Below are 12,120 nucleotides of genomic sequence, written 5' to 3'. Positions count from 1 at the left end.
CAAGGAGCACTAGACGATCAAACCTATGTTTTGATAATGACAAAGGGTTCAAAAGTTAAGATGTCTTTGTTATCTAACAAGTGTGAATGAGCTTACAGAAAAGTCCTAAGTGTTCTTAGGCAAAAATTCTAGTAGATCCTAGGCAGGTAGAAAACCCTAGGTCCTAGGGGGTGGTAATCCTACATTATCGAAAGTTCTAACCACGGTTAGACAACGAAGTCCTGGTCCAGGGGACTTAGAAAAGTCTTAGCGGGTCAAGGACTTTGGGCGAAATTCTAAAGTCAAGGACTCTAGGTGAAAATCCTGATGATCGTGGACACCAGGTGGAAGACTGGACGGGTCATGGAGCGGACGTCTAACATGAAGTCTCAGGCACTGGGCAAAAGTCCAGATGATTTGGAGGTCTGACCTAGAGTTTCAGTGAAACTCAAAGTCAAGACCGGGCAATCTTAAGACGGTCAAATCTTGTCATTCCTTACATATTATTTGCTTGGACTAGCCTTATTTTGCAGGAATTAAAGTCGACAAAACATGGTGGTCCAAGCGTCCGGAGTCCAGGCGCTTGGAGGGAGTACGACCGCCCAGAGTCCAGTGCCCGGAGCTGATCTGGGCGCTCGGACCACCAAAATCCATCTCTTTGCCAAACTAGAGCACGAGGATTGGATGGGCCTACATCACGATCCACATGCCTAGAAGGGGTCCGAGCTCCTGGAAGCGGATAATTTTTGTCGATCGACTTTTGATGAGAGAACGCCACGTCAACATGATCTAGGGGCCCGAAACAGGCTATAAAAGCAGCCTTCGACCAGTGGTTTCACAACAACATTTCGAACAACTTACGCTTCTTCGGGATGCTCAGCAAACGCCTCCTCAATGTCCGAAAACTGCTCCGACGATAACTACGCTAAAGATTTGATTCTCCAAGTTGTCGGTATCGTTTACGTTTCAAATTGCATGTACTTAAGTTGTAATTATTCTTGTAATCATCGGATTAATTAGTATTTGCCCATCAAAAGCACTCTCTTGAAGTAAGAGTTGTCATAGGCTCCGAACCAAGTAACTCTTGATGTGTTAGTGTTCTCTTCCTTTGTTTCTGTCTTTATTCCACTGTCATTTTACTCGATTGATTTTAAACGAATTTGAAAGTCACGAGCGCGCTATTCATTACCCTCCCTCTTCGATCCTACAATCCCTACCGACCAAAACCCAACCAGACAGCTACTCCACTGTTCAAAGAAACCATAATTTATTCGTTGTCGTCGCAGAAAGGAGGAACATGAGTTGGTTCATGAAAGCGAGATGGGTAGGTTTCCCATGTCGCGCCCTCCCTCGCCGCAACAAAACTCCTTGGGATGGCCTCCCTCGCCGCATTGAGCCTCCCTCCCTCCCTCGTCGTGACGAAACTAAGTTATTCCATGGTGAGGGAGGGCAGGACGAGAGAAGGTTGATAACCAAGAATCGTGAAGGCTTGGAACTAGAGTAAAAATTGATTTTGTAAGTGATGCAGGCGCGCTGCAATTCTCTATATATTTTTAAAATTAACTAAATTTTAAATTATCGATCAAATTAAGTATTTTTTAAAAATCAAAATATTAAAGTTTTAAATAAATATTTAATTAGTTTAATAATAAATTAACCTTATGAATAGATGAATCGAAATTTCTAACCCCAATATTATTTTTTGTGCGATATCAATTTGACAAAAATATATAAAATCGCCTCGTCAGCTTCGTTTGCACCGGCGCCGCTCGCTTCGAACAGCTTGATAACGCACAGCTGCCTGAAGGGACCGTAGTGGGCAACCGCCATATCGGCGCGGCCGTACGTCAGGTACGTAACCGCTGCAGTGGCGACGGCAGCGCGAGGCGACCTCGGCGGCAGCCGTGCGAGGCGGTTTTTTGAAAAGGAAGCTGTGGATGAAGTCCGCGCGGCCGTGTTAAAAAAAAACAACTTAATTATGCTTTGTTTATGTCGGGCCAAAGGTGAAATAATTCGTCCCAATGTCTCCGTCACATCATACTCTAGATCATCACAAGAAAAGTAAATCATGATAATTGAGAAGACAAGTGATGGTGGAGTGAATTGCACAAGATCCAAAGATTTATGTCCCGATAATTCTACGATTCAACCTTACAACCTTATGTGATAAGCATATCACCATTGAAAATATGGACATAGATAAATAAAATAAATCAGGCTGTGACAGAAAATGAAAAAGGAAATACATCTCTTCCTATGTTTGATTTACTTTATTGAGGAAGATGGAATATGAGATATAATTTTTATAACTAAAAATAAGATATATATGTTTTTTTTTTTTAAGTATATGATATAATTTTATGAGTTAAAAATAGTATATGTATTTTTTTAATATATAATTTAATTTAATGAATGAAAATATGTATATGTGTCATTTTTCTTTTCATATGATGTTTTAAGTTCCATTTTGAGGTAATCTATTTTGGCTCTAAGATCATCTGCTAATGAATTGTGTTTCTTTTTCCTCTTAAAATTTTAATAAAGTAAATGACAAAAACTTTTTTACTACAAAATTAATTTCTTAGTTTTACTTTCTACTCTTCTGAGTAAAGTAAGCATAGCATTAGGGTTTTAAAAAGGATGCTTGTAGGAAGTCCAAACGATAAATTGTCCTAAAATCCTGATATAAAGTTTCAATTTTGCCATCAATTCTTATGTTAGAGAATATTTATTTCAATTCTCTAATCTACACCAATTCATTTAATTTATTATTTGTGCACAATCTTATATAATTATATCCAATTAAATTATATATATATATATATATATATATATATATATATATATATATATATATAATTATGGATGTTAAATTTAAGAGGACTTATATTTCATTATGGACTTTTTTATATTTTATCACGTACCTAAAAAATGTGTATACAATAATGATGCTTAATTTAGGAAGAAGTATATATCATTATGAACTTTTTGTACCTATATATATTTTATCATTTACCTACAAAATATGTGTATAAGTAGTATATTAAATTTAAATTTAAATGATATTGAATGTAGAAGGAATTATATTTCATTTTGAACGGACGATACTTCCTTTTAGATTTTTTTACTTATATTTGATCACAGTTCCTTAAAATTTATGCACACTTACTGAATTAGGTGAATTAAAGAGTTTAAATAAATATTCTCTAACATATGAAATTTTCCATGTGATTTTAGGACAATTTGTCAAGTCCAAATGAGCGGCTACAATTAATAATTTAATATAGTGGATTTTTAATATATAATCTGGATTTATTTTTATTTATAAAAGTTATATATAATTCTCATCTTAAATTACACATTTATATATTGATATAATATAGTTTTCAATTTCATTTATAGTCCGTATTTATTTTTCTATAAAATTATATATTTTTTGTTAAAATTTATTTTAGATTCTGCGTTATTTATTTTTTAGATATATTTTATTAAAATAAAAAGGATTAGTAATTCCTTACTACATTCATCCTTATTTATATAAATTAAAAACAAATTTTATAAAAAACTAACCAAATTTTATTTTTGCAGTAAAAAATTAATTGTTACTGCCAAATCTAACCTTTACGGTTAAATCTAACTTTGATGAATAATAAATTAAATTTTACCAGTCAAATCTAACTTTTGGCAAATAAAAAATTATACATTATTGGCCAAATTTAAATTTGGCCAATAAAAAATTATATATTTAACAGACCAAATTTAATTTGTACTAAAAAATTCATCAATAATCCCAACTATTCAAATAGACTAATCCTAAAGTTAATCAGCATATCAAGAAATACTCACGGAGATCCATACAAATAACCAACACTCTTATTTGTCATCCTAGAGATAAATCCTTATATATGTGTTTTTGTTTATTCGTTTACTTCAACAAATTCAAAATTATTCATTTAATATATCTTTTATATATATTAAACAAATATAAATAAATATTTACCAAATTCAATATTTCAAATTGGGGTCATTTACCGTCCTATCTCAGCGAACTATTATTTGTTCTTAGCTACTACATTTCATGATCTATGATTTATCACTAAGCCAGAGGTCCTTTGGGCTTTGGTTGGTATTTATGAAAGATGACCTGTTGTGCACAATTCTGCCGTATATATTTTTCAAATGTTGGTAAAATCAAATAAAAAAAACAAATACAAAAATAGTTTAATTAATTATTTCACTCTTCCTTTTGTATATTTTGCGTGTCTAATGCATCTGGCAGCCACCGATATTACGATCCTTAATCCCTCTCTTAACCCCACAATTACGAGGAAATGACCTACGTTTGACGTCGGACATAATTAAAAGTCGAACGCATACTTTTCAAAAGCCAGAAAAAAAAGAGACAAGTTTAGGAGGAGCAGATAAGAATTCGTTCTTTATCCTTCCGAACAGGTTTGGAAGTAGAACATGATAAGATCCCCACTTCTGCTGATCCTTATCCACCCTCGCAATTTTTTTTTCTTAAAATTTTATTATTAAAGAAGAAAAAGACCAAATCGACATCATTTGGTCCTGTTGATTAATGATGATCAGGAGGATTCCTCCTCCTCCACTTCTACGGGACTGTCGTCCGGCGAGAGAACCGGCGGCGGAGAAGTAGGCGAGCCGATGAGCGAGCTGAAGGAAGTTGTTCTCGCCTGCAGGAGAAGTCTCCGCCGCTTGTTGAAGGGGTTCTCCCGCTTCGCGAGGTCGGCTACGTTCGCATTGGCCGCATCCGCTAGGTTAGTGAAGCATCGGGCCTTCCCGGAGTAGAAATTCGACAAGCCCCTCCTTCGATTCCAACAAAAGACCATAAATTTAGGGTATTACCGGAAGAAATTAGACGAATTAGGGGAGAGGGAAAAAAAAACCTACTTTATGGGAAGGGAGTTTTCTAGGGCATCCAAGGAGCCGAAAGCCCCATCGCTTTCCTTGCTCTCCATTTCCTCCTCCTCCTCCTCCTCCTCCTCCTCCTCCGATTCGACGCCGATGGAGGTGTCGGATTCCTCTTCCGAGAAGATGGAGTTGGGTCTCTTCCTCGCCGCCGGCGCCTGATCTTGGCGGTGTAGGGAACAGGGGACGAGGTGGTCGGTCAGCCCCAGGCCGGGGAGCACCAGAGAAGACATGCTCCGCCGCCTCCGGCTCCTGCGCCTATTCTTCTTCTAGGGCTCCTCTTCCGGCGATCGGCTCCCGGCTGTGGCCTTGTTGTCATCAATCGATGCCCCTCCCCACTGTTAGCCTGCTGCCTCTGCTCCGATGCGCCGCTCACATAGCGTGCTGCAGAGATCAAAGGGAAGAAAGGAGAGAAGGACGACTGAAAGGGATAAGACTTGAAGAAGACGAAGAACTCGCAGATGGCAGCTTATGCGCGCGGCTGCAGAAGCAGCGAACGTACATATACTATTCAATACGCATAATTACACTTTAACCCATAAAGTTTCAGTCCTTTATTACTCGAGTCTTAAAAGAAACTTAAAGATAAAATAAAACAAATGCTTTTAATGACACAATTATTTTCGAGGACGATGATGGTGTAATCCTTTGCCAAGTGGCCAAGTTTAGGTGGCCCGGTCTCGAGGCGAAACTGCCCTGAAAAATCTATTGATTTAGCATCGTATCTAATTAAAATGTACTGGATTTGGGGAGGAAAATACCATGACATTATACAACCATTTTCTTTGGGAAAAAATGGTGTTGAAAATTCTTAACTATAGTCATTAATCATTTTATATTTTCTGAAATAATTATTTCAATTTTATTCCACCAACGCTACTACTCTTGTGAAACTTTGTGAAATTTTTTTTTCCACAATGCCCGTGAAGTTGGATACGTTTGAAAGCGAAAGGGGTGGTGACGTGCCTACTCCACCTCTACGCGTTAATTATCATGATGCACCATTAATTACGATTAATTGTGGTCTCCAATATCTTAAAAAGAATTTACACCCTTCGATAGGATAATTGAAAGGATATTCTCACCTATGTATTTAGACTATAACTAAGTGTGCGTTCGAAGATTAAAAAAAAAAGGATCTATGACACATGATACATTAATTCTTAAAGATTATATTTTTAATTCGTGTCTTCTAGATCCTTGATGCTCAATTGTCAGTGCTAAGACATGCCGTAGTAATTCGTCGTTGTGGCTGCATATGAGATTGCATGTTAGCTAACACGCGAGAGAGGAACCTTGTTGAGAGTGATTATCCCCACCATCTAAGACTTTTGGGTAGTCAGAAAATGAATTTGAGACAATAATATCACTGGATGCAAGAGTCTCACGGCTAACAAAAATAATAATTAAAGCAATGGGATGTTGGATCCCTTTTCGGTAGATGCTTAGAAATTCAATCGACTTTTTCTTATTGGCCATTTAGCATTAGAGGCTTTCTACAATGATGTCCATCGACGGTTCTCGGGCAGTCTAATCAAGATCGAATCTCGATCTTTGATAATAAATTTATTGAGAGGGATCATCAGCAGCTAAGATTAAACCCAATCAAACAGGGTAGGCTCCTCCCTAAGATTTGCATTAATATTTAGAGTATTAAGATCTTGGACCTCAACATATTTTTCTTCCCATTTATAACATTAAGTTTAGGTGGTTCTTTTAGATCAAATAGAAAAAAAAAAACACATCAACGAACGTCAAACCTAACAAAATCCATACCAAAGGAATCACAGCCGTTGATTTTGAGGCTCTGGTTTTTTCTCCGTCCTGATAGCACCCGGCCGACACCATCACTCAATTAGGGTATTTCCAATAATTGAAACTTTAAATGAGATTTTTCTTTTATACTTCCAATATACCACATCCAAATTATAAAATTTTATTGAAACTTCTCCAATAGTTAGAGCTATAAGTGAATTTTTTTGGATCTAATTTATATCATATAGTTGTATGAATTCATACATATTACATTAATTTCAAGATAAAATAGCAAATTTAAGTTTTTTACTATTACTCTTAAACTACAAACCTCAAACCTCATCTTTACAATAGTTCAAATTTTTTTATTCAATTTTTTTATTTTATAAACCTTACATTGAAGATGCCCTTATATTCTATCGACCTGTTTGGTATGATTGATTAGGATAGGATTATGAGTTAAACTCATGTTTGACTCATTTTAAAATAAGCCAAGGATAACTGCCAAGGTGTGATTATAGCACTATAGGTGCTAGAAAAGTTATCATGCTTCGGATAAAGTATTATTAATCCCAACTTATACAGTAACCATGATAACTAGTTAAAAGGACCCTTTTAGCCTTTGTCATAGCAACAAAAACTCACATTATATTCTCATTTCTCGTCTTCTCATTTCTATACAGGCGTCATAGCAAAAGTGATCAGAAAAAATGTGGCGGTGGATCTAAATGCTACGATTTTATCTTCAGTGTGCTTGAATTATACAAAATTATCTTTTTCTGAAGCTAAATCATTGTATATACTATTGTCTCACATTCTCTGTTGCTACAGTATTATTTTTGTGTGCTTGTTTGACATTCTTTTTTCCATTTCATTGTTTGGAGTTTATCTATTACTTTTAAAAGTGAGTATTATTGTTTTAGATGAAGTGTGGTGGATGATGGTGACTTCCTTATGTTCTAACACTCTGAATGTATATCTGGTTTCATTATTTGGAGTTTATCTATATGTATATTTGGTTTGAAAAATCCTACCATTGTGCACTAAACTTTCTTGAGCATATTGTTTCACAACTTTGTCAGATTACTTGAACAAATTTAACAGCAAGTTGAGAAAATACTGAAGAGCATGTTGACAACAAATTTTAGCGCACAAAGAAATTTGAAAATACTAAAATTTGTTGTCATGACTTCAAATTGAAATTTCAGAAGCAAAGCATGCTGAATTTGTCATAGAAGTAACATTTCATGTTAGATTGTGTTTTATTGTTACTTTATTCTAAGTATTGGAGTTGAATTTGTTATTATTTCTGGATGATGAAAATGTGTATATATATATATATATATATATATGATCCTAGAACCCCTTATGTCATATCTGATGAAGTATTAGATCTGGAAGAGGAACTATGATCGTGTATGTGCTAACTTGTGTACCATCTATCACTGTCTCCTCTCACATGTTGGTTGCATGCCCATCCTCAGTACTAGGGTCTGAAGCTGAGGTATTATACAGCACTGCTTGCAATCTCTGTCCATGCTATTCATGTGCTCATTATAGGATCGAAAAGAATATAGATATCTCCACAATGGTATGATATTGTCCACTTTGGGCCTAAGACCTCATGGTTTTGCTCTTGGGCTCTACCCAAAAGGCCTCATACCAATGGAGATATCTTTCTCTTATAAACTCATGATCTTTTCCATGTGTTTTCAATATGGGACTATGTTTGCAACCTTGCAACCCCAACAATCCCCCCCTCAAACAAAGGACCATGGGCTTCCCACGTTCGATCCTTGACCCACTAGGTCTTCCTGCCCCTCGGTCTACCCGACCTACTAGGACTTCCCGCCCCTCGGTCTACCCGACCTACTAGGACTTCCTTGCCTAGCCGCAACTAGGACTTCCTGCCCCTCGGTCCACCCGACCTACTAGGACTTCCTGCCTGGTGTCTGGTCCTCTTGATCCGAATATAGGAACCCCCACTTTTTTTGTTCAAGGTCAATATTGTACTCACATGGCTCAATCAGACCATAGCTCTTGTGCACAGTCGGCGGTTAAACATCCTGGCAGTCCGGGCTCTGATACCAATTGTAGGATCGAAAAGAATTTAGATATCTCCACAATGACATGATATTGTCCACTTTGGGCCTAAGCCCTCATGGTTTTGCTCTTGGGCTCTACCCAAAAGGCCTCATACAAATGGAGATATCTTTCTCTTATAAACTCATGATCTTTTCCATGTGTTTTCAATATGGGACTATGTTTGCAACCTTGCAACCCCAACACTCATATCATCAATGTCCTCACTATGTCCTGTGTCCACTACAAGCAGGTGCCTTGCACCTCCTCCATATCTCTCGCATCTCTCATGTGTCCATAAGTCTCCAGTGACTCCACACCATCTCAATCCATCCAGTGTCATGGGCTAAGACCCCATGAAGTCACTTTGAGCAAGTGACCAACTATCAACGGATTTGGCGTGCCTTTATCGCGAGCCATTGCTGTGGGCTAGATAGGTCTTTATGATAGACCTATGCACCCTCTTGGGCCTTTTGGAAAAGCCGTGGTGTTGTCCTTATCATGAGCCATTTACTACGGACTAGATAGACTTTTATGATAGACCTATTCACCCACTTGAGATTTTCCGTAAAGCCCCAGCCATAAATGAATTTGATATATCTTTACCACTAGCCTTTGTTGCGGACTAGAGAGACCTTTTTAAGGTGGGTCTATGCACCTATACATCACTCTCATCCCCTACATGCTCTCCTACATACAGTTCTCATGCTCTATTACATGACTCTATCTGCTATGGTCTCTCCTCACATACATCACCCTCATCCCATAAGGTAACCCACATGCAGTCTTCACGCTCTACTGCATGACTCCATCCGCTGTAGTGTCACCACGCTGCTCTCCTCATCTCACACTCAGACTGTGGTACAATCTGTAGCTCCATCCATGCACTCCTATAAGTGTCTAGCATCCTCTCGACGTCTTGCTCCAGTGGTCGTCAGTGTATCCCTCGAGTCAGCTGCTAGAGGGTCTCTATGTATCTAGGTCATCTACCGGTGGACGTATCCGAAAGGAGGTATCCATCGCCATGGTGGAGTCATAAAGTGTGATGCCCATGGTCCTCCATGTGTAGTCTCGGTCGCTACTAGCTCCTGATCTAAGTACTTAATTTTTTTTCCTTTTTTACCCTTTTTTGTCCTTTTTTTTCTTTTTTTTTATTGAGCCGGTACTTTGGCTTCACAGAATGTCAGTTAGAGTAGCACCCCGATTCTATATCTGTAATAGGGGTATATGTAACCTCAATGACTAATGCCAAAATCGGCCAAGATGGCCTAGAGGGTGGAGATCACTCCTCAAAAAACTCTTATGTAGATACAGCATGAGACTAACTACTCCTTAATGGGTGTGTCAATATCTTATCTACATGTGTAGTGACTATGCCCTCAAAATGCATGCCCTCGCCAAGTGTTCTAAGGACTCAAATGGTACCAAAATGTATGTTATGTTAATCTACATGAATGCTATAATGTATGCCCTCAAATGGGGTTAATATGCATGTATGTATGATCAATGATGCCCAAGTATCTGAGTCACTAGTACCCAAAGCATCCTAAAGACATGTATCTGTATTTTCTTGAAGACCGGCTCGCTATCAAATCTCTTCCCTTCAAATATGTTGTGATTCCTTGTCATTCATATGTGGTGTACCATCGCTGACATGGTAAGGTGGCAAGTCCTAAACCCTAAACCCTGTCCAAGGTGGAGGCCCCCTGGTGTTGTCGCCTGAATGGCCTTAGTATGCACATGTAGGTGGCCATTTGAGGGCACATTTGTAACTGACATCTGACTCATTCCCACAGCTACTGGACTAGCTGGCATATGAAGAAAACGTTACGCATCGTCTCCTCATCATATCTGCAGAAGGTCCAAAGTCAATCCTCTAGGTACTCCTGTCCAGCTCACACCAGTAGTCTCCCATACACTAGGATCCATATCGTGAATCCATGGCTTGACTGGAGATCTTTCTGTCATATTGTACTCAACCCATGACTTCCTAGCTCTAGTATCTCTACAATGGTCATATGCTATCTTGACACCACCCCCTCTTGTGACTGAACCAGGAAGAGAGAATCTCTCCCGTTGCCTCTAGGCTACCTACTGTGCTGAGGATGCTGTCTTAGATATGTACCAACTACTTGATCAGTAGGGAGTCTGAATGCCTGCTTTACCACCCCTATACCTCCACCTGTTGTAAGTATGTGTGATGTACCTAGTGTATCCATAGTGTATCTTGATTCTCCTGAACGCGCCATAGAACCTTTACCAGAAGCACCTAGTTCCATGCCCGTAAGTTCCTCAAGCCAAGACCACCTTCCCGCTTGGGTCTCACTAGCTCTGACCATGAAATGATAGGCCTCCTAAACATCCACATGAAAGATCTATAAATGTTGGAGTATCTTTCAAAGATGAACATTGGACATAGAAACATTGTACTTCTTGTGGTATTGCACCAAATACTTTATCAAAATTTTTTACTGTTATGTCTTTTAACACGACATCAGATGAGATTACTCGAAAAGTGACACCATGAACCTTGTACAACACGAGCCTCGTATACCCTGACACAAAGAATTAATGCATAATTGAGTTATTTTCATAGGATTGTTGAAGTATGAGATGTTCAATGTGTGGTAAACTTGAGGATGAATCAGAATGCATTTGCACATATGTGTTACTTGCTAACAACTATTGAAGGGTTGATAGATTCTAAATATGTATGAATTCAAGAGAAGATAACTATGTTTCTATCCATATTGACGTATAATAAGAAAAATCGAGTTACTAGTCATGTGACTATATGTAGTAGACAGACAATTAGCATACATTTCCATGAAGTTATGTGATCAATTCTGAAATTACCACAAATACTGCTAGTAAAGCCTGAGCCTATGGATGACAGTTGCACTAATAAAAGTTGGAAATGATTCAAGGTAATATATTGAATCTTTTTTTTTTAATTTATGAGATTTTATTATTGATTGTATCATTAATATATCGATAGTAACATAATAATAGTATTTGTATTATGATTTATTCAGGGATGTCTTGGTGCCTTGGATGGAACATGTATCATTGTACATTTTCCAATCTAAGATAAGGTGAAATATAGAACAAGAAAAAGGTACTATTGTGGTTAATATTTTGGGGGTTTGCGATTGCGATATGAATTTTATTTACATGCTTACTCGGTGGAAGGGATCCACAGCAGATGCTAGAGTTCTAAGAGATGTATTGCCTTGTGATGATTCATTAAAAGTTTCAAGAGGCGATGTAACCACTTGTATATCCTTTTTGGGTGAATTAGTATAAAAATATCTACAAAAGATTTCCTAAATAATGCAAATATAATATTTAACTATTAATGTAGGGTGTTAT

At 37.6% G+C, this 12,120-nt stretch overlaps 1 protein-coding gene across 1 annotated transcript; it reads right to left on the bottom strand.

Annotated features, from left to right (window-relative positions):
- Positions 1-4,386: 4,386 nt before the first annotated feature.
- LOC121981691 lies at positions 4,387-5,682 on the bottom strand. Its single transcript, XM_042534342.1, has 2 exons — positions 4,894-5,682; positions 4,387-4,809 (listed from the first exon to the last, which is right to left on the bottom strand). The coding sequence occupies exons 1-2, from the start codon at positions 5,142-5,144 to the stop codon at positions 4,569-4,571; spliced, it is 492 nt and encodes a 163-aa protein (XP_042390276.1). The 5' UTR covers positions 5,145-5,682; the 3' UTR covers positions 4,387-4,568.
- Positions 5,683-12,120: the final 6,438 nt, after the last annotated feature.

This window comes from Zingiber officinale, chromosome 5A (genome assembly GCF_018446385.1).
Source record: "Zingiber officinale cultivar Zhangliang chromosome 5A, Zo_v1.1, whole genome shotgun sequence".
Classification (NCBI taxonomy): Eukaryota; Viridiplantae; Streptophyta; class Magnoliopsida; order Zingiberales; family Zingiberaceae; genus Zingiber; species Zingiber officinale.
This window is presented reverse-complemented; position numbering and strand designations above follow the sequence as displayed.